We start from the raw sequence: 26782 nt of genomic DNA, 5'->3' as shown, positions 1-26782 counted from the left end.
CCAGAAAACTTACTTGTGTAAATTGATTATAATATTCATATGAAATTTCAGAGGACCCAGAATAGCCAAAATAATCTTGAAAAAGAATAGGGGGACTCATGTTTTTTTTATTTCAAAACAGTAGTATAAAGCAACTGTAATTAAGTCAGGGTGATACTGACAGAAGGACAGATGTAGATCAGTGGAATAAAATTAGCAGTCCAGAAATAAACCTCTAAATCTATGGTCAATTCATTTTTCAACAAGGCTACCAAGAGCATTCAATGGGGAAACAATTGTTTCATCCACAAATGTTGCTGGGAGAACTGGATAGTGATCTACAAAAGAATGAAGTGGGACTCTTACTTCACAACATGTGTAAAAATTAACTTAAAATGGATCAAAGCTATAATATTTTCAGAAAACATGGGTAAACCTGCAGGAACTTGGATTTGGCAAAACAATTTTAGATATGATATAAAAACTATAGCAATGAAAAAGAATAATTAGACTTCATCAAAACTAAAAACTTTTGTGCTTCAAATGATAGTGTCAAGAAAGTGAAAGTTGCCAGGTCCAAGATGGAAGCATAGGTAAACAGAGTATTCACATCCCCCACAACCACATCAAAATTACAACTAAACCACAATTATCATTCAGAACCACCTGAAATCTCCTACAAGCCCCCTACCAGGGATCAAGCCCCAAACACAGGACAACTCCCAAACAACTGAGCCACACCAGCCAGGACACGGAGAGCATTATTCTAAGTGAAATAAGCCAGTTAGAGAAAAGTACCATATGATTTCACTCAAATGTGGAATCAAGTGAAAAAAACTGACAAATAATATAGAAACAGATTCATAGACAGAGGACAGACTGACAGAAGAGAAGGGGTTAGGGGATGGGTGGAAAAGGTGAAGCCATTAAGCAAAGAAAAAAAAAAACAAAAACCTCAGACACAGACAACGATATGGTGATTACCAGAGTGAAAGGGAGGTGGGAGAGGTAAAAAAGTGTAAAAGGTGGATAAATTGTGATGGAAGGAGACTTGACTTGGGGTGGTAAACCCCAGTACAATACAATATACAGATGTCATATTATAGAATCATACACCTGAAACATACAGTTTTATTAATCAATGTCATCCCAATAAATTCAATTAAAAAAAAAAATCCCTCTGAGATTCATCAGTCTGTTCTATATTTCCATGTCTGTGCATCAAGTGTCTGCCCCTTGGTGGTCAGTGCGCATTATAGCTATTGGTTGAACTGTCAAATGGTTGCTTAGGCTTTTATATACTAGATAGTCACCTGATTTTGTAAAAAGTCACTTTGGAGCAAAAAGTGTAAATAATTACCAGTATAATGTCTATTGGCCATTTGTTTGTCCTCTTTGGAGACATGTCTATCAAGGTCTTTTGCCCATCTTCTAATTGGATTGGTATTTTGCATAAATCAATCAAAATTATATCTATATATTTTTTGGTCAAAATTATAGCCCACAGAATTTTATTAATTAATTTATGCATGCCATGAGATGAAAAAATGTTGAAAATCTCTGCTCTACATCATTAGTCATCAGTGAAATGCAAATCACAGCCACATTATAACTACACGCTCATTAAAATGGCTACAATAATATTGATTTTTATTTATTACTAAAGGCCTGGTGCACAAAATTCGTGCACGGCAGGGGGTGGGGGAGTCCCTCAGCCCAGCCTGCACCCTCTCCAATCTGGGGTCCCTCAAAGGATGTCTGACTGCCCGTTTAGACTCAATCCTGGTGAGCTTCATGGCAGCTACCATTTCTGTTGGGATTTATTTATCTTCTATAATTGAAACTTTGTAGCCTTGAGTGGAGGCCTGGGCATGTCAGGGTGTGCAGAAAGCTTGGCTTCTTCCATCACCGGGGAAACCCAAGTCTCCCTCCTGCTTGGTCCATGGCCACAGCTATCTTGGTTGGGGTTAATTTGCATACTCACTCCTGATTGGATGGTGGGTGTGGCTTGTGGGTATAGCAGAGTGGTGGTTAATTTGCATATTACTCTTTTATTAGATAGTATGAAAAAGGAAAAAAAAAAAACTAGTGTGATAAGGAAGTGGATAACTTGGGAGTCTTTATAATTGACTGACATAAAGTTAAAATGGCATAGCCACTTTGGAAAGTAGTCTGTCAGTTCATCAAATGATTAAAGAATTACCTTTAGTAATTCCACTCTTAGGTATATACTTGAGAGAAATGAAAACATGTATTTACATACATGATCCTTGCAGCAATATTCATAATAGCCACAAATTAGAAACAACCCAATTGTCCATCAACTGAAAAATAAACAATTAAAATATGGTATATCCATACAATGGAATATTATTCAACATAAAAATATATGAAACACTGATACATGCTACAATATGAAAGGAACCCTTAAAATGTTATACTAAGTGAAATAAGATAGTCATAAAAAGCCACATATTGTATGATTCTATTTTTACAAAAAGTCCAGAATAGACAAATCCATATAGATGAGAAAGAAAACCAGTTGTTGTCAGGTGTTAAGGTAATGAAGAGATGGGGGATGACTGCTGATGGGTATGGGGCTTTTTGTTTGTTTGTTTGTTTGTTTGTTGGAATTTTTTGTTTTGTTTTGTTTTGTTTTTGTGGCTATGAAATGTTTGGCAATAACTGGTGATGGCTGCACCATTTTGTGAATATACTAGAAAACACCCTGGTAGTATACCCTGTAAGGTGATTGATTTTATGGTCTGTGAATTATATCTCCATTTCAAAATGATATTCAGAGTAACATCACAGAAAAAGGAGTATCTATAAGATAGAATTCACAATCTCTAGATAACAACCCAAACAACTAGGCATACCAGTAAACCAGAAAAAATGATCCACACTCAGAAGGCAATCAATGGTTACTGACCAGAGAGTATAACAGATGGTGAATTATCAGTCAAGAATTTTTAAAAATATATTTTATTGAATTTTTACAGAGAGGAAGGGAAAGGATAGAGAGCCAGAAACATTGATGAGAGAGAAACACCAACCAGCTGCCTCCTGCACACGCCCCACTGGAGATGTGCCTGCAACCAGGGCACATGTCCCTGACTGGAATTGAACCTGGGACCCTTCAGTCCACAGGCCAACACTCTATCCACTGAGCCAAACCGGTCAGGACTATCAGTCAAGGATTTTAAAACAGCAATTATGTCTGTGCTCAAGGACCTAATAGGAAAAAAAGTCTGTAATAAATAGGAAATCTCAAAGAAGCCCCACCCAGTATATTTCACTTGCATCTCATTAGCCAGAGCAGGTCACACAGCCAAAAGGGTCTGAATTAAGGGAGTCTAAATTGCAAAAAAAGTCTGAAGAGTTTGGGGGACATTTAAAAACTAAATGTTTTTATTATTGATAGTATTACAGGTATCTCCTGTCTATTCTTCTTTATCCCCCTTCCCAGCCCCCATCCACCCCCTCTTCCCAGGTCTTCACTATTCTATTGCCTGTGTCCATGGGCTATGCATATAATTTCTTTCGTTTACCTCTTCTTGTCCCTCAAACGCCCATATTAAAGTATGTCAGTCTGTTCCATGCCTTCATGTTTTGGGTCTTATTTTGTTGGCTAATTCATTTTGCTCACTAGATTCCACAAATAAGTGAGATCATGTGATATTTGTCTTTCTCAGATTGGCTATTTCACTTAGCATATTGTTTTTCCAAGTCCTTCCATGCTATCCCAAAGGATAAGAGATCCCTCTTTTTCATAGTGGTATGTGTAAATATCCCACAGCTTTTTTATCCATTCATCTACTGATAGGCACTTGGACTGTTTCCAAATCTTAGCTATTGTAAATAACACTGCTATGAACATAGTGATGCATACATTCTTTCTGTTTGATGTTTTGGGGTTTTTAGGATATATTCCTAGAATTGGGATTTCTGGGTCAAATGAAAGTTCCATTTTTAATTTTTTGAGGAAACTTGCCAGTGGTCTTGACCCAGCATCTAGAAGGGTTCAGGAATCTGGAGAAGCTCTCTGTGTAAATTATTAAAGAGTCCAGAGACTAAACATAATTTTGGAAGGCATTTAAGGAGCCAGAGGAGCTTGGCTGAAGAAATCAAGTTCTCCCTTGTCTCAGGACCCCTTGCTTTTTATTAACACAAATTGTCTTAAGGCAAGATAGATATACACTTCAAAGGCCAGGGATTGGTCTACAGAGTCCATTGTCAGATTTGTGGAACTGTCTAAGACTGTTCAGGTGTTTGGCCAGTAAGAAGCAATGACATGTAGATTGAGATGCTCTTAGCTGTATGGCAGTAAACAATCCATTTATGCATCCTTTTTAGGTTTGGGGAAATGCCCTCAGCCATTTCCAGATGATTCAGCCCTGCTGACATGCTGGAATTGGCTTCTGGAAGAAATTCCATACAGTTTTCCATAGTGGCTGCACCAATCTACAGGGGTGAGAGAGGAGGGGCATTTTTACCTGGGTATATTACAGCCCTGAACAAAAATTGAATTGTGTTGGTAAGGGAGAAGACTGGATATTGGTTAGTCGGTATCATCTCAGTGCCTTACCCAGGGTGTGTGTGTGTGTGTGTGTGTGTGTGTGTGTGTGTGTGTGTACAGCTTGATCAAATGTGTGTTCTACCTCACTTCCTATTAGAGGTGCAATTCCAGAGACAAAAAATATTTTCTGATGCTCACTTTATCAGTCAAAAGCCAAAAGATGGCTTGCTGAAGTAAGGATAATGTTAAAAGGATCTTTTTGCAAAGATATGGACAGGACCCTATCTTGATAGAAGTATCGACCAGGAGGGCCTTATCCCAGGGCTCCTAATGCAGGTGCTGTTACTATGCAGGAGAGAGACTATGGAGAACAGGTCTCCTTGAAAAGGGTAGTGACCTTCCATTAAGAGACACAGCCAGCTTGACTCAACCTCATGACATCACCCTCGTCCAACTGTGCTCTCACTGGTCACACCCAACCAGTGAGGCACAGTCACCTGATTCTGTCCTCTGGGACAGACAGTGGGTGGGGAAAGGCGCAGAGTGCATCCAAGGGCCACACAAAGTCAACTGGCGAAGCTGTCTATTTGAACACTACCGAAGATGAAATGCTAGACGCAGGAATTAATTTCAGCAGTGCCTTGGAGGTTACTGTAATTGGGCCTAACCTAAATACTTGCAATCTCAGTTTACAGTAACAAGGTATCCTGGGAAGTTTTTCCTGAGGCTAATGTGGATACATCTGCCTTGGAAACTGTGGGCCAAGGGCCAGGGAGCACAGGGGCAGGCCCTTGTGTTTGGTGCAGCGGACAGCACACTCCCCAGCATCGCATATCCAAGCGTAAATCCTGTCTTTCCCAATTGCCACATGATGTTTGGAGTTCTGGCAAGTTACTGAAGCAGCTAAGCCTCAGTTCCCAATCTGCAAAGTGGAGGTCACAGTGGGACCCATTTTGCTGGGTTGTTGCAAAGTGCTTAACAAAGGGCCTCGCTTACAATGGGTGCTTGAGATTCTTTCTTATCTTGTCCCCAAATGAAGGGCAATCAGAGTTCGTTTAGACAATCCTTCCCCCGCCTCTTAAGTAAGCACCAATTATATGCCAGGCGCTATGTGAGACACTTTATGTTCATTACTTGAACCATCATAACAACTCTTCAGATAAATACAGTTCCCATTCTATGGATGAAGCAATAGGCCTGCGAAGGTTAGGAGCATTGCAGGCCCACGCCGGCAGCATGGAGGGTGAGGTTTGGCGTGCGTATGTCTGATTTCCCGGGCTGTGTGTCCTTCACTGCACCCTCCCCTCGGTCCCTTCCAGAGGCATCTGGAATGGCATTAATGGATTTGCGACGTTTCCCCTTTTTGGCAGGTGGTAGCAGGGTTTGTCTTTAATCACAGCACAAGTAAATCTGTTTTTCCACAGATTTTCATTTTATTAAATTGGAGACTGTTTTCTAGGGAGAAATGTCTCTCCTCGCTGTCATGACATCATACATGGGCAGACAGTCACTTCAAAGTTCAACACAGGACTCAGGGTTTTGTTGGCTCCGGCTCTAGATGTGACAGGATAATGTAGCACCTGGCCCAGGGCTGTGCCTGCCTTACATTTCATAAGCGTTTGTGTAACTGCTCACACACTGCCCTTTTTCCCTGGGTCACACGCGCACAGGGGGCTGTGTTCCTGTGAGCCTTGTAGTGGCCAGTGGGGGCTGGTGACTTTCAGAAGCACAGATGAATGTGGGGTGAGGGAGCTAAAGGCAGAGAAGCAGCCTCAAATGAGCGGGCAGGTAGGGTTCGGCCTCAGGTGAGTAGATAAGAAGCCCATGAAACCCAGAGAGTGAGCCGGGTGGTGTGGGCCCCCCCACGGGACCAGAGGGCCCTGCAGGACAGGCTGTCCCACCTAGTGCTGCTTCTGGTCAGGTCCTAGACTTCCCAGCAAACCCTCCTGTCTTGTTTCGCATTCCCACATGACACAAGGAACAGGTGTATCAAAGAGAGCACTGAACTCAGGAGACGGCAACTTTTAAACATAATTCCTTTAGGGGTGTAAACCCCCATCCACCAATGCACCAACACTCAAGAATATTCTCTTAAAAAACTAACTATAGAGGAAACAGAAATGTGGGCAAAAATGTGGCCATATATGGAAGTTAACAAGCTTAGGGCAGGCCTGTATGATGGTCCTTACACACTCAGAGACCAAAGAAATCACCTGGAATGGTCTGAACACAAACATCCATATATAGAAAGGAGTCACGTCCTAGGCCTGTAGCTTCCTTGACAAAGAAAAGTCCTTATGTTAAGCGAGCCGGTCTATTATCTCTTTACATCTAAAATATTGTAGCTATGAAATGTCAGAGTCATCTCCAGACCCCGCTGGGCACACCCCGTGCACCAGAGCACTAGGCCACGGAATCCCTCCTTGTTCCCTGAATACCTTTGTGCTGAGACTGCTAACTGTCCTGTGCCTACCAATGTCAAAGTGTCTCTCCATTTCATTTTTTATCTAATCTCAGAGGTCTCCCCACTTTGCTTTCTCTCACCCCCTTAACCAACCACTAATGGGTTTCATATAACCCTCCTTACATATCCTCTTTTGATTTTTATGTCTAAAACTAGCGGCCCAAATGCATGAAAATTCGTGCAAGAGTGGGCTTTGCTTTCCCCGGCTGCCGGCACTGGCTTTCCTCCAGCAGCTGAGACCCGGCTGGCTTCCCCCTGGCTCTGGCTTTGTCAGGAAGGATATCTGGGATGATGTCTGGTCTAATCAGCATATTACCCTTTTTTAAAATATATATATTTTATTGATTTTCCACAGAGAAGAAGGTAGAGGGATAGAGAGCTAGAAACATCGATGAGAGAGAGAGACATCGATCAGCTGCCTCCTGCACACTCCCCACTGAGGATGTGCTCGCAACCAAGGTACATGCCCTTGACCGGAATCGAACCTGGGACCTCTCAGTCCGAAGGCCGAAGCTCTATCCACTGAGCCAAACCGGTTTCGGCATTACCCTCTTATTATTATAGAAGATAGCTGTAAACTTGCCATTTACTGGAGCATCTTTTCAATCTGTTGTGATGTTGCTTTCTGGCAACTGTCGTTAGTTTGGCTCAAATAAACTCTTATAAGACATTTTCCTAGGCTGAACGTTCTTTTGTAGACAGAAGCAGCAAGAGAGCCAACGGGACCATTATAAAGGTTAATTTGGGGAGTCCTGCGTGCAGGGCACTTGGCTGACTGGCTGACTGCCTTGGTCTCTGCTTTCAGACAAACTTGACAGGGTCTGGCTGCCCCCATCACTGAAAAGCAAGAGAGGTGAGGACAGAGAACCAACCCCTGGGACCCAGACTCTGACCTTTTTTGTTCTCTTTCTCTCTATGGGTTCATCAAGCTGGAAGAGACCTCGATTCCCACCTTCGAGGATGAAGACAGTGAATGGAGTGTGGTTGAGTGACTTGTCCCAGAGGCAGACTCGTCTCAGGGCTCCTCCCAGAGCACATGTGCAGGGGACAGGCTGCCTTCGGCCTCGTCCCGCCTTTCACTTAAATGCACCAGCACAGGACTTCAGGAGTTTTGTGTGCAGGAGCCGAGGTTTTGGGGGCTTTGGAAGCGTGGTTGTTTGTTGGTATTTTTTCCTGCTGACTAATTTCCATTTGCTATCCTTGTCCTATGGCCGCCTTGGTTTAGGGCTCTGGCATCTGGTCTGGATCAGCCTCCTGGGGCCCCCCTGCTCCAGCACTGCCGCCCTCCTTGGGGGGGAGAGGGGGTGCAGCGTAAACACAGGTGGGATAGAATGCAAAATGAACAGGACCACACTGGCCAGAAGGAACCTTTCACTAGTGGGTGCGGGGTACAGAGAGAAAAGGAGCAAACACATGACAGGCTGAGCAGTAAGCCAGTCTCCACAGGCTGCCTGGCCCCTTCCACCTGGACAAGGGAGCCGCAGTGCTGCCCAGGTCTCTCTTCAAGACGTCTCACCAGGGATGCCACGTGCACTTACATGGGCCGCTCCACTTCCTCTGGCAGGAAGGTGGCCAGGGAGGCACCATGGGTTTTCTGGGTAGTAAACGCTCAGGTGTCCGCTGCCCTCTGCCCCACGCTTCCCAGGGGACTCCCAAACCCCTGCTGCCTTCCAAGGAAAACACTTGCTGAGCTCCGAGTGGGCTCTGCTACGTGAGGTGCAGGAGAGGACTCGGTGTGGGGCTTGGCACACATGGTGTGCACCGTGCCATCTGCAGCGCTGCCTCTGAAAACATTTTCCAGTGAGAACTTAGATAATGTTTTCCAGGAGTGCGGGGAGGCCATCTGCTTCCTCCTACAGGCCACGGTGCAGGGGACCTCAGACGGCTCACGCCTGCCCTGCCCAGCGCTGTTTCCCCACCGTTTGCAGCAAAGCAACGCGCCAGTGTCCCCACAACTCGCCTCCATTTGAGACTGTGTCCCCTTCCGTCTGGGTGGCGGGGGACAGTGGGTGCCTAGTCCCTGAGCAGGGAGTCCCTGAACCCCAACAGTAGAAGGACTCTAGCCTCCGCGGATGGAGAGCTCGGTGGGCCTCCTGTCGAGTTTCTGAAGCCCATCTCCTCGCCACACTGGGCAGAGGATGGTGCTCGCGTGGCTGTGGAGTGGACAGACTGGGTGGGCGTCGCACTGGGCGTGAAGTGTGGGGGGGGGGGGTGTCAGCTGCAGGCTCCCTGCCGGGCTGGGGCCGGGCAGGGGCCAGGCAGGAGGCCTCGCGCCGGTGCGCGTCCAGCCTGGCCTCGTGCTCCGTGCGGACCCGCTGCCCTCCCCGGGGCCCTGCACATTCCCCCCCCCCCCCCCCCCCCCTCGGCCAGGTCCTGGCGTGGCGCCGCCTGCGGCTCGAGCTGGGCGCGCTCCAGGCGCATTCCTGGCCGGCGGCCCCTCCTCCCTCCCCGCCCGGGGGCCGGCGCCTCCCTCCGCGCCCCCGCTGCACGGCCAGGGCGCTGGTGGCCGCAGGCGCCCGGGGCGGCGCGCACCGGCTTAACTGCGCTCCCTCTGCTCCCTCCCAGCGGCCGCCGCGCTCCCACCGCCCGGACCCTGCGGGCTGGACGCACTGGACATCTGCTGGACACCCTCGGCACCGGCGGGACACCCTTGGCAGCCTGCGGACAGCGGCGTTCCCTCCAGGCAGAGAGGTCCCCGCCGGCGAGATGCGGCTCCCCGGCCCCCGCGCGCTCCTCCTCCTCCTGCTGCTGCTCGTCGCCGGCCCGGCGCCGCTGGGCGCCCAGGTCAGTGTCCCCCGCCCCCTGGCCGGTGCCGGACCGGGATCACCTCCGCTGGGGGCGCGGGCGAAGGGCTCAGAGCGACCCGGGGCAGGGCTGCTGCTCAGGGGCAGGCGCCAGACCCTCCCGTCCTCCTGCTGGTCACCGCGCAGTCCATCGCTTCCGAGGCCAAGGGGTTCTGCCGGGGTCGGGTTGGGGGAAGGTCTCCCTGGCTATGAAATGTGTTCTCTGCCGGGTCCCCAGGAGCAGTGCAGGTACGGGCTGGGTCAGAGTCCCCGCCTCCCGCTTCCGTGCGCTTCCCTTGGTCCCATTGCCGCCGCGGACTTTCCCACGCGCCCGCGGGCTCCTGGTTCACTTTCCCTCCTTCCGTTTGTGTGCAATGGCGTCTCACTGTGTTTATTGATTGGACCAGACTCACTTATATATAAAGCAGTAATATTAAGATAAGAATGCACACAACGGTGAGGAAAATTAAGGTAAGAATGCACACGATGCAATAAGCAGCAGATGTATCATAGAAGTGTACATCTGAAACGCATATAATGTTAAATAACCAGGTCACCCCAATAAATTTAATTTTTTTTTTTTTAAAAAAAAGCCCCTTCTTGTCCGCACAGCTGCCCAGATAAAAATGCATCTTCCGGCCCTAGCTGGTATGGATCAGTGGATAGGGCATCGGCCTGCAGACTGAAGGGTCCTGGGTTCGATGGGCTGGATCCCCAGTGCAGGAGGCGGTCGATCGATGATTCCCATCATTGATGTTTCTATCTCTCTCTTTCTCTTTGAAATCAGTAAAAACATATGTATTTTTAAAATACATCTTCCAAAGGTGGACCTGGATGTGCTGAATTCGCAGCCAGCACCGCCAGGTGAGCTCCAGGGTCAGAGCGGCTCCCGCTCTGCGGAAGCGCAGCTTGTGCCCCACAACACCGCCCACGGCAGTAACAGTGCCGGGAGGGAAGGCCTGCACACGCCTGCTGCACCCACTGACGTTTATAATGACTCATTGTGATAGGTTTATGGTCCGTCTTTCCCACTTCAGGGCAGGGACCAGCTCCCGTGGGAGCTCAGTGGAATGAATGGAGCGTGGGCATGCTGGTGGTGGTCTGAGCAGGACCCGGCTGGGATCTTCTAGAAATCCTGGTGCCTGCCTCACCCAGAGATTCTGACTCAGCTGGTCTGGGTTGAGACTTAGGCATCAGTATTTTTAAAAAGTCCCTAGTGATTTTAATCAAGCAGGTGCCTGAAACCCAGGGAACCCCAGCTTTCAGCGTTAAAAGCTATGGACTAGGAAGGGGTTGAAGGCAGAAAAACTTGAGTGGACAAGGGTTGGACTCATGAGGACCTGAAGTGACTTGTGTGACTGGAGTTTTCCTGATCTGAACACAGGATGAGCCGCGGGCCAGACCTGTTGGCTGGTGGAGACTTAGCAAGTGTTTGGAGAATGACTTATATCCAGGGGAGCATCTCCTGCCACAGAAGAGACAGGCGGGGGACACACAACCCAAGGACCCTGAGGGACAGGCACGGGAGCTTCTGGCAGCAGCCCACAGGCATCAAGGGTGCCTGATCCCCGTGTGTGCTCACTTTGTTGTATTAGGTGACATGGTGTGTGTATATGTGTGTTGGTGTCTGTGACTGTGTGTGCACGCCTCTGTGTCTGTGAATGCTTGGTTATATGTGTGATAGTGTGTGTGCACGTATGCACATGTCTGTGTTGTGCCTTCGTGTATGTGTGCGTGCATGCATGGTATAGGATGGCAGGAAGCTGCTTCTGCAAGGGCCTGCAGGAGGACCTTGAGGGGACGGACAGTCTCATTTGCTCTTTTGAGGATTTCCATGGCTTTCCTCTTGTGTCCTCCTTGTTAGCACATCTGTCCTGAGCCCCTTTGCAGGTGACGTGCTGAGGAGAGCAGGTGGTCCTGGGGAAGAAGGAAGGTTGAGCAGTCTGGGGATCCCACGAGTGGGGGGCCCTTTCTTAACACTGCTGTCCATTCTGAATGGGAGAACACTGAACAGTGCCCCGCGCTGGGCACGCGGGGGTTCAGTCTCAGCGTGCTCCTTGCCTGGGGGTTGGTATTTGTGTTCAAAAGCCCCCCCTCCCCAGAACCTCTCTGGGTTCCGATGTCACCGGCTCCAAATTCCTCCATTTGAAATGCTCAAGGGAAATGTGTGTGGGGCACATGTCCGCAGTTTTGGCCGCAGAACCATACCCTGTGCATGGTAACCACCACACAGACAGCACACAGGGCAGTGCCCCCAAACCGACCTGCTCTTCGCCCTACAGTTGTCTTCCCCACAGAGTCACAAGCGCACAGCCATTTGCCTGGCTTCTCCCATTTAACACAACGCAGTTAAGATTCTTCCATGTTGTCCCGAGTACCCATGGTCCTTTTACCGCTGCTGGGTAGTCTTCCACTGTGTGGATGCACATGGTTTTTCATGCTTTTTAAAATGCATTTTTATTGATTTCAGAGAAGGAAAGAGAGAAGGAGAGGGAGAGAGTGTAGGGGGGGGGAGAGAAAGAGAGAGAGAAAGAGAGAGAGAGAGAGAGAGAGAGAGAGAGAGAGAGAAACAACGATGAGAGAATCATTGAAAGTCTGCCTCCTGCACTCCCCACACTAGGGATGAAGCCTGCAACCCTGGCATTTGGTGCCCTGACCAGGAATCAAACCCTGACCTCCCGGTTCATAGGTTGACACTCAATAGCTGAGCCATGCCATCCAGGGCCAGTTTGTTGATCAATGCCCCGGCTGAACTGAATGACACCCGTGGTGACAGTTCCCGTGTTTTGGGTGATTGTGAATAGGGCTGCTATGAACATTCCCACACGGCTCTTTGTGGGAATGAAAATGGCCATTTTTCTTGGGTAAACATCTAGGAGTGGGATTATTGAGTCATGTGGCAAGTGTGTGTTTAACTTCAGGAGAAACTGCCAAACAATCTTCCCCATTAGTTGTATCTCATGTTCCCACCAGCAGTGTATAAGGCTCCATTACTCCGCATCCTCGCCAGCACCGAGTGCTGTCTGGTTTGTTGGCTCCTGGGTCATCGGAATAGTGTTTCTCCTTGAGGTTTGGATTCCCATTTCCCGAAGGACTAATTACTTTGGGAAGCTTTTCGTGTGCTTATTTGTCAGATGAGTAGTCAGTCGTTGCATAAAGTGTCTGCTCAGGCCTTCTGCCCAATTAAAAATGGTTGTTTCCTTAGCAAGCTTTGAGTGTTCTCTGTATGTTCTAAATACAAGTCCTCCTTCAGATCTGTGAGTTACAAGTGTTTTCTCCCAGTAGTTTGTCTCAGTGTCTTCCCCAGAGCAAAGGGTTTACATTTAGATGAAGTCCAGTTGATCGTTTTTTTCATTTTTATGGATCGCGCTTTTGGTGTCAAGCTCTTGGGAACTCTTTGCAGAAGGCGCCAGAGCTCCTGAGACCCTGTCCTAGCATGGCCTGGGAGTTAGGTTCATCCAGTGTGGGGTGCCCCAGCGGTCTGTGCCTGACCCGGGCTGCTGGGGCGGGTAGACTGGGTGGGTGGGTGTGGGGCGCTGGTGTCTCAGGAATGTAAGAGTAGAAAAGGCAGGGGGATGGGCTGGTTTGCTGTAAAAGGTGTGCTGGGGGCAGGGAGGGTGTTCCCTGTCCCAGAGCTCCAGCCATCAGCTGGCCTGAGTCCACAGGCCCCAGAAGCCAGGACATCAGACACAGAAACCAGACAATGTGGTAACACAGACCCAGTCCTGGGACTTTGCGTCCCCTGCATCCTGTTGGCCAGAGCAGGTCACAAGGCCAGCCCAGATGGATAGGGGGGAGAACAGATTTTCCTCTGGGAAAAGCGGCCGTGCCTTTGCAGACGTGGGCAGTCTGTGGGGGTGGCAGGAGGCCTGTAGCGATTGCTGCAAACCTTCCGTCACGGGACCCAGAGATGCACCCCCAAGGCCCCCGTGCTTGGACGGAAGGGAGCAGCAGGGCAGGAGGCAAAGGGAGGCCTTGCGGGCGTGCTGGCTTTCCCCGCGCCTCCCGCTCCCCGCACCTTTAGGAAAGGCTCCAGCCCTGTCGGGGCGCCCTGACTGCAGGGAGAGCGGAGGCCTCTCTACCCCAGGGCAGCGCCTGGCCCCAGGGCCTCGGGCAGTGGGTGTGGGGGGTGTGGACCGAGAGCAGCAGCGGTTTCCTGGTCCGCCTGGGGTCTCTGAGTTAGGATCCAGTGCGCTCCCAGCCCCACTGGCCCCGGAGGATCCTGTGGACACCAGCCTGGATCCCGGGACCACCAAACCACCGTGATCTGGGAGGCTGCTCCCCCCTCCACACGCCTGCCCAGACCTGCGTCCCGGCCGCTGCCCCAGGAGGAGTCTTCCTCTCCTGATTACTGACAGGCCGGACTGTGCTGGTCACTCCCATGACCCACAGGGAAGCAGTGGGGCTGCTGGACTCCTGCAGACTCCCTGGGTGGCAGAACTTTCTAGATCCTTTCAGACCTTCTGCCAACATCTTCCACGCTTCTCAGAAACTGCCTGGGACCTAAATGCAGGCCGTTACACACACTTTCACTAAAGAGGGAACAGACATCTGACAGGACCCAGGCCGACCCATTTCAGCACATCCACCTGCCCCTGTGCCTGGGACAGTGTACGCCTCTGGCAGCCTGGCCTCCAGGACCTTCCCAGGGAGAGCAAGGCTCGGGGAACTTGTCCTGGGGCTGGTGTCCCAGCAGGAGTGAGATGTGACACTGTTCACAGCCAGAGCGGAGAGAGAGACGGGAGGCCGGTGGAGCTCCAGGGCCTCCACGTCCCCACGCTGCCCTTTGTCCACTGAGGCCATCGGGTTGGCCACTGGCTCAGACCTTTCACTATCTCTGGACCCTCATTAAAGGGGAGGGTGCACTGCGGCCCCAGCAGACCCTCCCTCTGCTCACCCACCTGTGCAGGGGGGCAGGGTCCGGGTTCGAGAGCATGACTGGTACCCGCTGTGCAGCCCAGGGAGCTGAGAGAAGCAGACGGCTTCAGGCAGAGAGGGAGGAGAGGGAAGCGCCCAGACCTCCAAGGCAGGGTGTCTGTAGACTCCGGGCAGCACGGAACCGCTTGAGGGAATGACAGATACCAGGCCGTCATTTACACGGGAGCAAGCCCATGTGTGCCTTCGCCTGACCCCTCGGGGCTCCTGCGATCTAGGCCTTTTCATTAGAGATTTCCCCCTCCCGGAAGGAGCCCGCAGTAAGATAACGCACTCCTTCCACCCCTGCATCCTGAGACGGCCCCACGCCGGCCGCTGCTGCTCTGGGCCTGGGCGGCAGAGCAGTCAGAGCGGAAGATGCCCAGGCCTGTCTGCGCCCCCTTCCTGCTGCGTGCCCTGGGGCACGTCCCTGCCCCTTGTGACTGGGGCTCCCGCTCTGCCCAGCGGGCACAATGGACACGCCCCTCTCACGGGTCCTGCGAAGGAGAAAGTGAAAGCCAGAGAACCGGGTCTGCAGTGAGCCTCTGTACGAGCCGGGGAGAGAAGACGGGGCAGACCCAGGCCCTGCTGTCACAGAGCACGAGCGGGGAGAGAACACATTACCCTGAGATGGATCAAAGCAGACACTGGCGTGGTGCTGTGCTGCCGGGAGGCTGGGTTCCTGTCCTCAGCAGGCAGGTCGGGGCTCTCTGAGAGCGGGGCTTCTGGTGGAAGTGGACACGGGAGCCTGGCTTTGAGGACGGGAGATTTTCTGGGCGCGGGAAGCGGCCAGTGCGAAGGCTGCGGTGGAAAGGAGTGTGCTGAGGCGTGTGGAGCACGGGGGTCCCAACGCTGAGCTCAGAGCAGAGGGAGGCAGAGCCATGCCCCTCAGAGACATCTGTCTTCCCAGCCCTGACACCTGGGAGCCCCGTGTCCGACTTCCGACCTACAGACTGTGAAGTGATCGTTTGTGTTGTGAGCTGCCAAGTTTATGTCGAGTTGTTACAGAAACGAGTGCATGGTCAGCTCCATGGGGGGGTGGGGGGGGCCGTGCCTGAATTCTCCCGGGGGCGGGGGCGGGGACCCCCTGCGGGGTTTTCACAAGGAAGGGATGCTGTCTGCCCCCCCCTTCCCCCCCCCCCCCCCCCCGGCCTCAGAGATCCCAGGAAGGAGAGGGAGGACATGGAGAGCAGGTGGGCCGCAGATGCCGGCGTCCAGGACAGCACAGGTGCATTGCGCCCAGAAACACTGGGGGTTTTCTCTCGTTTGGGGCAACGGATAAACACCACCTGCTTCATTTGCCACAGCTCCAGGCTGGTTACTCTAAGAATAAGGACTCCAGGCCCGGAACCCACGCCACAGCCAAGGGTACAGCACTCATTGTCCCTCCTTCGGGTTTGCCCATCCTTCCTGCCGGGACCAGGCCCTGGGCTCCCGCCCTCTCACCCCACCTCCGCGGAGCCAGGTAGAAGACCAGCCTTCGGCAAACGCAGGTGTCAGTTTCAGTAGTCACATGAGTCTTGGATCACGTGTGGATGAACACACACGTGTGTTGCACTGAAACAGCCAGCACTGTGCTAACATGCCTGGGAGGGCCTATCTGTGTTGGGGGAGGGCGGCAGTGGGGAACTCAGAGGGGCTGCACACAAGCTGGGGGCCTTCTCTGAGCCCCTCGTCCTGGCTGCCCCGGGTGAACACACTCTCCGAGTGGATGGGCCTTAGGGGGGGATACTGACTGAAGACAACACTGATGCTATTAAAGGCACAACCGGTCTGCAGGTGAACGTGCAACGGGACAGCAAGCAGGTGGAAGAACCAGGTGGGTTTGGGAAGTGAGTCCAATAGGACTGCCTGGGCTCACTCTCCCTCATTCCTGCTCTTCCTAGGTCTGTCTGGCGGTTCATTCGAGTGGGCGTCCTGTGTACCCGGATTTCAAAGTTATCTGTGGCTTGTTTGCTGCCCGCAGGCATGCAGAGGGGCCAGGGGCAGATGACCAGAGGTGGCCCTCAAGGGAGCAAGGGGTTCTGCGTCACGAGATCAGGAGGTGGGCTCCTGGGTTCCCGAGGACTCCTCTAGAGTGGGCCCAGCCTTCCTGTTGCTTTGGGGCCCGGGGAAGGGGCCCTGAGGTTGAGGTCTTAGGTGTGTCGCCGTGACTACTTGGCTCCCTAAGTGGGCACAATAATGGTGCCACCTCCTGTGGTTGACGTGAGCATACTGTGAGTGACTCCTGTGAAGTGTGGCCATAGGCCAGCTCTTGGCACCCACTGCGGCCCCACTCTCCTGGCCGCTTTATTTTACTTTATTTTTTTATTATTTTATTTTTTATTGATTTTTTACAGAGAAGAAGAGAGAGGGATAGAGAGTCAGAAACATCAATGAGAGAGAATCATCGATTAGTTGCCTCTTGCACACCCCCCGCTGGGGATGTGCCCACAACCAAGGTACATGCCTTTGACCAGAATTGAACCCGGGACCCTTCAGTCCGCAGTCCGATGCTCTATCCATTGAGCCAAACCAGTCTTGGCTCTCCTGGCCGCTTTAAAAAGCAGATGGGAAGGGGGCTTGGGTGTATGTATACAGTTATGGGCGGCCGGGATGGCAAAAACCCAAAATGCCCTGAGCACCCCGGGCACAGACCCTAGAGCACATGTGTCAAACACAAGGCCCGCGGGCCAAATCCGTCCCGCCAGGCCTTGCAATGTGGCCCGCACCGCGCTGTCATCACTGCACTCCACTGCGTTTCCATCACAATGACAGTTTATGACTGTTCAGTAAACCATTCGGCCCGCGATTTAGGCTGGATTTTAGATTTTGGCCCCTTCTCTGATTGAGTTCGACACCCCTACCCTAGAGGGAGGCTCTGTCTGAGGAGACGGTTCATTTTATGTGTCCACTCAGCTGGGCCACAGCATCCAGGCAGTTGGTTAGTCACCAGTCTAGGAGTTGCTGTGAAGGGAATTTTTGGAAGTAAATAGCATTAAAGTCTAAAGCAGGAGTGTGGGTCTCCATCCCAAAGACTGACATCCCGACGGAGACCGCAATGATGCTTCTCACCTTGGGCTCGAGCTGCAGCCTCGCTCCACCCAGGTCCCAGCCTCTGCTCCTCTCCAATTCCAGCCTCTACTCCTCCAGGGTTCCAGCCTCCTCCCCTCCCGGGTCCCAGCCTCCACTCCTCCCGGGTCCCAACCTCCACTCCTCCCCAGTCTCAGCCTCCACTCTTCCCAAGTCCTAGCCTCCACTCTTCCCGGGTTCCAGCCTGCCCGGCCCTGCGGGTGTAGACCTGCAGCCTTGCAATCACATGAGCCAGTTTTGCACAGCAAACCTCTCTGCCTTCACTGCCTCTCTCAGATGTAAACGTGCCATACACGTCCTCTTGGTTCTGTTCTCTGGGGGACCCTGACGGCCACAGGGCCTTCCCCAGGAGCACCCGCTTTCTTCCCTCCTCCGTGTGGGTGCTGGGCAAAGGCCACTGGAATAGGCGATGTCGAGGGGGGTAGAACCCACCTCTGACTCGGTCCAAAATGAAAATAACTTCTGGAGAGCAACCCGCGCGGATCCGACATGACTCAGATGCCCAGGGCTCAAGCTTGGCCAGCAGGCACCCACTTGGCAAGTGTGCTCGGGCCTCGCAGACCCAACGGTATCAAAACATGTGTTCCCGTTAGCAAAACGCTGACAAGACGCATAGCTGCGGCTCAAGCGAAACCAGCTCAGGGACGGCCTCTCAAGGTCTGCGGGGTCATCTGTGGCCGCTTTGGGGTCACTGAAATGGTTCTCAGAGTCACTGTCCCAAGACTGTCACGGTGGGGAGACCATCGAGCCAGGTCACGTGAGAACAAGAGCCTCAAAGAACACCCCTCCCCCCACGCACCCCACATGTCCTTGGAGCTTCACTCCCTTGTTGTCTTGAGAACAGACTCTGTGTCTTAAACAACATTTATTTATTTATTTATTTTGTTGATTTTTAAAAATTGATTTCAGAGAGGAAGGGAGAGGGAGAGAGAGATAGAAACATCAATTGATCAGAGAATCATTGATCAGCTGCCTCGTGCATGCCCCACACTGGGGATCGCAACCTGGGCAAGTGCCCTGACCAGGAATCAAACTGACCTTCTGATTCAAAGGTTGATGCTCAGTCACTGACTGAGCCACGCCAACCAGGCTAAACTTCATTTATGAACTGAGCCCAGAAGTCCAGGAGGCCTGGATGGAGTGGGAGGGGTCAGACCTACCAAGTCTGGCAAAGTGATGGGGTGAGCTGGAATGGGGTGCACACAGGTCATCTGCGCCATCCACGCCTGGGCCAGCAGGCAGGGCCCTGTCTCGGCTCAGAGGGAGGGAGCGCCCTGAGCTCTGGGCATCTCCTTTAGATCCTCCACAGCAGGAGCTGGAGAGAGAACATGGGGGGACATGGGCACGATTTCCCTGTGGGGGTGGCAGGAGGCGGGTGAGGTGTAGCTCTGTGGCCTCATGGCTCCCCACAGCCTTAGGGCCAGGCCCCACCCTCCCAGATCTCAGCACTGGCCTGTGCTCAGAGCCACCTCTGTCACCCCCACATTTCAAATAAGTTTTTAATTTAAAGAAATGGAAACTATTTTTCATTATTTATCATCCATGGTGTAAGCCGGTAGTGGAGCCAGGCTTGGAAGGGATGGAAACCTCCACCATCTGAGGGGATTTCTTTACAAATATTTAAGATGAGGGTCCCTCGAGGCCCTGAAAGAGGTTTGTGGAGTTGGGGCCCTGACGCCAGCCTTCCTCAGCCTCTGGGACACCTTCTTCCCAGGTGTGGACTTGACCTTTGCCTAATCACAGCCCAGGAGCCTTCGCCGGAGTGGGAAGTCAGCTCTGGAAGGGCAGTGAGCTGTGGTTGATTTGCAGTTAGGATCTGGGCCCCTGAGATGGAAAGGGACTGCCCAAAGCCAGCCCTTTGCTGTGGCAGGGCCAGGCTGAAGTGCAGGTGGTGACACCTGAGGGTCCGACTTGCTCGTGTCCCTGAGCCTCCGAGGCCCCCACATCCCCCCAGTGACCTCATCCAGGCTGCATTTGTGGAGGAAATGGTTTGTTTTCAGTCCCAGGCTCCTCGTGATCCAGAGCTGGGGATGCGGTGAGTGTGGGAGGGAAGCGGGCAGACAGGTGGAGGGAGCAAGGAGCCCCTCCCCAGACTGAAAGAGCACAGAGGAGCAGACGTAGTATCCAGGCTCGGGTCTGATAAGCTGCTCTTTTCCTTGGTGTGAAACGGAGCCACAGCCCAATGTCCACAAGAAAGCGGACGGAGCCTGTGCCCTGTGGTCCAGCGTCTGGTGATGACCCTCGTGTGTGCACGTGTGTCCCATCCAAAAGAGAAAACCAACAGCAGTTAGCAGTGGTGTCGCTGGTCACGGGGTTTGTTCTTTGTCTTAATGTTTTGTAGGGCGTATGCTTTATGACCAAGTGACATGATAAAGCCTTCTCGATCTGAAAAGGGGACACACTCAGGTCTCCTGTGCCCTCCACGGCCCCATTTGTGCCCATAATGCAGACCCCTTGAGCACCTGGCTCTGCAGGTGAATTCAGGTAACGACAGGTGTCAGATGCTGAGCATGGCTCCCAAGGGCTCCATTTAGCACTTTGGGATCAGGGAGCCACCCTTGGAATAGCAGCTGCAGCCAACTCATCAAGCAACACGTCTGCAGGCACTAAATCTGTTTCCCTGGTACCTGGCCCAGACCCCGTGCTGGCTGCCAAGACCTCAAGGACCTTCCTTTATTCCCCCCTCTTGGGGGCTTTTCTTTTTGTTTCTTCTATTAATAGTTGTACTGAGCTGTAATTGACATACAGCACTGTATTAGTTTCAGGTGTGCAGCTTAGTGATTTGATATGTGCATATATTATTATTGTGAAATGATCACCACCGTAAGTCTAGTTCACGTCTATCACCTCACATAATTACAAATTGTTTTTCTTGTGATAAGAACTTTCATGATCTACTCTCTTAGCAACTTTCAAATAGCAACTTTCAAATATGTTGACTACACCGCCTGCTGTACATTAGGTCCCCAGGACCCATAGCTGGAACTTTTTATCGTTTGACCACCTTCAGCTATTTTCACGACGACCCAACCCCAGCTTCTGGCAACCACCTATTTATTCTCTGCATCTATGAGAGAGAATTTTTGTTGTTGTTGTTGTTGTTTACATTCCACATACAAGTGAGATCATACAGTATTTATCTTTTTTTGTCTGACTTATTTCACTTAGCATAAGGCCCTCAAGGTCTTTCCATATTGTTGCAAATCGCAGGATTTTCTTCATCTTTTATGGCGGAATTGTATATGCAGGGAATTGTATATATATATATATATATATATATATATATATATATATATACATTTTAACAGCTGATAGCTCAATTGTGAAAATGAAATGTATTTTATTAAACATTGCCTTTATAATTATTCAAAGTGTGCATGCATATATATATATCATATCACATTCTTTTTCCATTCATCCATCAGTGGGCACTTAGACTCTATCCATGTCCTGGCTGTTGAGAATATGCTGTAGCCTGGTCGGTGTGGCTCAGTTGGTTTTGCATTGTCCCATGTCCAGGAAGGTTGCCAGTTCAATTGCTAGTCAGGACACATGCCTGGGTTTTGGGCTCAGTCCCTAATAGGGCTTGTAGGAGGTAATTGGTGGATGTTTCCCTTCATCAATGTTTCTCTCTCGCTCACTCCCTCTCCCTTCCTTTCTCTCTAAAAATCAATTAAAAAAAAGAGAGAGAGAGAGAGAGAGAGAGAGAGAAAAGAATGCTGTAGTGAACATAGGAGTGCATTTTTAATGACAGTTTTCATTTTCCTTAGATAAGTACCCAGAAGTAGAATTGCTGGGTCATAAGATAGCTGTATTTTTAATTTAAAAATTTAAATTGATTTTTAGAGAGAGTGGAAGAGAGAGGGAGAAACATTGATGTGAGAACAAAACATCAGTTGGCTGCCTCCTGCACATCCCCTACCAAGAATTGAACCCAAAACCTGGGCATGTGCCCTGACCATCAATTGAACTGGCAACCTTTTAGTGGACAGGACCATGCCCAATCAACTGAGCAATGTCAGCCAGGGCTATATTTTTAATTTTTGAAAAACTTCCATACTGCTTTCCACAGTGGCTGCACCAATCTGTATTCCCATCAACAGTGGGAGGTTCCCTTTTCTCTACATCCTCACCAACACGTGTTTGTTGATTTATTGATGATAGCCATTCTGACAGGTGTGAGGTGCTATTTCATTGTGATTTTGATTTGTATTTCCCTGATGATTGATTAATGATGTCACTCACCTTTTCATGTACCTGTTAGTCATGTCCTCTTTGGGAAAATGTCTATTTAGATCCTTGTCTATACTAAAGGCCCAGTGCACAAATATTTGTGCATTGGTGGGGATGGGGAGTTCCCTCAGCCCAGCCTGCACCTCTTTCTGTCTGGGAACCCTTGGGGGATGTCCACAGTCGGAGTGGGAGAGGCTCAGGCACCACCGCTTTGCTCGCCAGCCATGAGCCCGGTGCTCCCCCTGTAGGAGTGCACTAACCACCCGGGGGCAGCTCCTGCGTTGAGCGTCAGTTCGCTGTTTCGTGGATTTGCATATTACCCTTTTATCATATAGAATTATTGATTTCAGAGAGGGAGAGATAGAAACATCAGTGATGACACAGAATAGTTGATCAGCTGCCTTCTGTACACACCCTTCTGGGAATCGAACCCTCAACTCAGGCATGTGCCCTGACTGGGAATGGAATCATGATCTCCTGGTTCATAGCTCAATGCTCAACCACTGAGCAACACCAGCCAGGCCTCAGCCCATTTTTTAATAGGATTCTTTGGGTTTCTTTGCTGTTCTGTTGTGTGAGTTATTTATATATTTTGAATATTAATCCCTTAACTGATGTGTTACTTGCAAATATTTTCTCCCATTCAGTAGGTTGCCTTTTTATTTGATTGATGGTTTGTTTCCTTTGTTGTATAAAAGCTTTCTCATTTGATGTAGTCCTTCTTGCTTATTTTGCTTTTGGTGTCAAATCCCAAAAATATATAATTACCAAGACTGTGTCAAGGAGTTTTCCACTTGTTTTCTTCTACGAGTTTTATGGTTTTACATCTTACATTCAAGTCTATTCCAATTTGAGTTGACTTTTGTGTATGGTGGGTCCCATTTCATTCTTTTGTCTGTGGCTGTCCTGTCTTCCCAACACCATCGGTTGAAGGGACTGTTTTCCTTCCCCGTTGTGTATTCTTGATTCCTTTGCACTAATAATTGACCATCTTTGCATGGATTTATTTCTAGGCTCTCAAGGATCTCCCTCTGCTAGCATCACTCCTGCGATGCTGGAGGCAGGAATAAATGGGCCTCGGCTACCCAACCTTCCCTCAGCAGGTCCACCCACAACGCCCCTCTCCCTCCCGCCTGGGACATGGCCTTAGTGTGCTTGGTCTGAAGGGTTTTCCGTTATGACCGGATGAGCCCTTCTCACGCCTAATGTGCATTTAGGGGGAAAGCAGCTGGTACTCATTTTCCACAGTGCGGGGACTGGGGGCCCCAGGAAGAGGGCCCCCTAGACCAGAGGATGGTTGTGCCCCAACATGCACGGGCGTAGACACATGTAGCTGCTGCACCTAGTTCCCTCCACACACGCTCCCTTCTTTCTGGGGCTCCATGCCACCCCCAGGTTCGCGACAGTGGTCTTGGCACCGATCTCCTCCTCCTCTCCCCAATTTTAAAACAGCCCTTCTGTGTCCCTTCGGGCAGCCTAGCCCAGCGAGCCCTCTCCCAGCAGGGAGGCACTGCTGGCTTGGCTCAAGGTGGAGAGGGATGTTTCTTCCACTCCCTCTCCACTTCCCGCTCCACCATCCAGGCCACCCAGCCTGAAATTGGCAGAGTTAGAAATTCACTCCTGTGGGGTATTTTGCTTGGGCCATCGAGTTACCCATTTCTATTTCAGATGAATCAAGAAGACCACTCACCGTCCAAGGGCCTGTGGGGGACAAATGAGACGGCACAAGACAGGGCAGAGGGTCGCTGACCGCTTAGGGTGGCAGATAGGAGCGGCGGGGGGGGGGGGGGGGGGCAGCCAGACGCCACAGCGCCTAAGCCCCATGATCTCAAGGGAAAGCTGGACTTTCAGCCTCTGTATCTTCATTGGTGACAGACACAATCCCAAGCCTTGCTCCAGCTACTAGTACTCTCTGAAGTGAACTTCTCAGTGTCAACCACACATAAGCCACAAAAAGCCACCTAATCAAAGCAGCTCTTTCTTAAGGGAGGGGCGTGGGTGTGGGAAGTGAGGCCTGAGCGGGATGTCTGGGCAATGCTGGGCAGGCAGGGGCTGCCGGAGGCGCTGCACGGGCGCCCGGGCCTGCGTGGGAAGGACAGGGGGGTGGGGGGAAGGGGGAGGAAGAAGGAAACCAACAAAACTTCTCTTCCCAGCAGCTGCATTGGGGGCCAGGCCCCATCAGGCCCTGGTCGGGGCGGATGAAGCCAAGGATTCCCCGTGGGTTAACGCGTTCCAGGGAGTCAGCTTTGTCAAAAGCGCCCATTGAGTCAGGCCGCTGAGTCATCTGCTGGCGAAACCTCCGAGGTGCCGCGGCCTGGCAGGCTCCCTGGGAGAGCCGTGGCCACTCTGTTTCCACCGCGGTGGCCAGAAGCCCCGTGACTCCTGCCGCCCTGCTGCCCTTTTAGAAAAAACGTAGATTATAAAACTAATAATCGTGTAGAAAAAAAGGCAGTATAAAAAAAATAAGATGAAAACTGATCCATAAGCCTATCCTTACAGAAAACAGCCGTAGCCGTCTTAATGTTCTCCTTTGTTTCCGTGCAGGTAACGGGTCAGGTCAGGCGCGGCCACGCTGAGGTGACACGCAGCCCCCAGGTGAGCTCTGCATCCTGTCACCACCCACTGCACTTCCCCCTCCTCCAGCCTCACTCCTCAGCTGAGATTGGGAACCTTAAAACTTTTATCACTCAGTATGATGCAGCTGTGGCTTTAAGTTAGTCTTTATCATGCAGAGCACAAGCCTTGTTTTTAAATATATTTTTATTCATTTCAGAGAGGAAGGGAGAGGGAGAGAGATCAAAACATCAGTGATGAGAGAGAATCATTGATTGGCTGCCTCCTGCGTGCCCCACACTGGAGATTGAACCCGAGCATGTGCCCTTGCCTGGAATCCAATCCAGGACCCATCAGTCCACAGGCCAATGTTCAAACCAGCTAGGGCTTTTTCGTGTGTGTGTGTGTGTGTGTGTGTGTGTGTGTGTGTGTGTGTTAAGCTTCTAAAACATCATCAGAACTGGGCATTGACTTTTGTTGAATGCTTTTTTAACTCTATAGTTTTTTTTCTTATTTGCCCTGTTATATTGTTAAAAGTATGGGGCCTATGGAAGTTCCTGTTTTGCCTGTTTTATAGGTTTTATTGCCTACCTGCTTTTAAAAAGTCCAAAGGAGAAAAAACTTGACAAAGGCTCAGATTTGGAGCGTTGATTTAGCGTGCAGAGTAGGGGTCGTCTTGGAGTGAAGGCTTCTGAATATAAGGCACTTTGGGTACAAACCAGCGTCCCCCACCCAGTCACAGAGAATCATCAGTTTTGCCCTTTGCTCCGAAGATGGGAGTGTTGCTTTTGTAGAAGGATGTACAGGGCTACGCTGCCTGTGGTTGGGGTGTCATTTGGTCCAGCGGGAACCCTGGGCAGGGAAGGACGCCCAGGAGGCCACTCTCACGTCCTCCTGTTGGGCCAGGGGTCTGGGTGGCTTTGGAAGCCGAGAACGAGTGAACCAGCCACAGTGGGTGGTGGTCCTTCTGTCCCCAGAGCTGCCTCAGCAAGCAGCAGGTCCTCACGGCCATCCGCCAGTTGCAGCAGCTGCTGAAGGTCCAGGAGACACGCTTCGCCGAGGGCCTCCGCAACGTGAGGAGCCGGCTGGCGGCGCTCCAGAGCTCTGCCAACAGAGCGGGGCCCGACAGCCCCCCAGGTGGGTCCCCGAGTCGGCACAGCTTGGCACAGGGCATTCAGGCCCTTCACCTGTGACACTTGACCGTGTCTCACAGTGGTTCCCAGTCCTCTCCTGGCCTCCCCTGCTGGCTCCCCTGTCGGGATGTCACCTATTCCCGCTTAGCTCTTTCCATTCCAGGCTGCACAATGCTCACGTCTACATGTTAAGGTCTCAGTCCTCAAAAGGCACCACTTTTAGAACAAGACCTGTTTCTCCCCCATCCCCCACCTCCTCCTCCACCCAGGTAGATTCCAGCTGGCTGCAGTCTGGGGTTTAACATTTTAAAAAATATATTTTTATTGATTTTTTTACAAAGAGAAGGAAGAAAGATAGTTAGAAACATGGATGAGAGGAAAACATCGTTCAGCTGCCTCCTGCACACCCCCTACTGGGGATGTGCCCACAACCAACATACATGCCCTTGAGCGGAATCGAACCTGGGACCTTTCAGTTTTAACACTAATTTTTAGAGCACCATTAAGTACACAGCAAAACTGGGTGGCAAGCAGAGTTCCCGCATGCATCCTCCGGAACACACACGACGTCGCCACCGAGGGTGTTGGCACCAGGCGGCCCTCCTGGTCCATCCAGGAACCAACACTGGCTGCAGTTTTTCAGGCATGAATTCCAGTCCTCCAGCAGGAAGCCCATTGTGCCAGTGGGTAAGGAGTGGGGGGGGGGGGAGAGGGTGCTGAGGGTACATCCGTCCATCTGGTGAGCACAGCGGGTGGGCTCTGACAGACACCAGGGTCTTCTCCTGCTGGTCCCAGGAATGGTGTTCACCTTGCCAAGGCCCAGAAGTGGGGGCTGGATTTCCTCCGGCCTCTCCTCAGGGGGATGGGATCTGGGGGGAAGGAGGAGTCATAAGCCTGTGGTGTATCTGATGTCATTCACGCACTTAATACGGATTATCAAGGACCTTGGTTGTGTGAGATGAAGTTTCCCGGGGAAGGCGCTGGATTTTGTACCTTTTTTGTCAAATCCAGAGTCTCAACAGCACCGACTCCACTCCTGATTTCCTCGGCTGCCCTGCGCAGAGCCAGACCTGCCAGCCACACCCCCTCACCCTTTCCCAGGTGCCAGCGGCTGGGGGGGGGGGGGGGGGGA

At 51.2% G+C, this 26782-nt stretch overlaps 1 protein-coding gene across 1 annotated transcript in view; it reads left to right on the top strand.

The window, feature by feature from the left end:
• Positions 1 to 9432: 9432 nt before the first annotated feature.
• The window catches only part of FBLN7 (fibulin 7), a 34979-nt gene continuing 17629 nt past the window's right edge, over positions 9433 to 26782 (top strand). The window contains exons 1-3 of the mRNA XM_036436022.2: positions 9433 to 9746; positions 24509 to 24559; positions 25495 to 25654. Of these exons, the coding sequence (XP_036291915.1) occupies positions 9669 to 9746; positions 24509 to 24559; positions 25495 to 25654 (289 nt within the window). The 5' untranslated portion in view covers positions 9433 to 9668. The remainder of the gene's footprint in view (positions 9747 to 24508; positions 24560 to 25494; positions 25655 to 26782) is intronic.

This window comes from Pipistrellus kuhlii, unplaced genomic scaffold, assembly GCF_014108245.1.
Source record: "Pipistrellus kuhlii isolate mPipKuh1 unplaced genomic scaffold, mPipKuh1.p scaffold_m20_p_13, whole genome shotgun sequence".
In the NCBI taxonomy this organism is placed as follows: domain Eukaryota; kingdom Metazoa; phylum Chordata; class Mammalia; order Chiroptera; family Vespertilionidae; genus Pipistrellus; species Pipistrellus kuhlii.
This window is presented reverse-complemented; position numbering and strand designations above follow the sequence as displayed.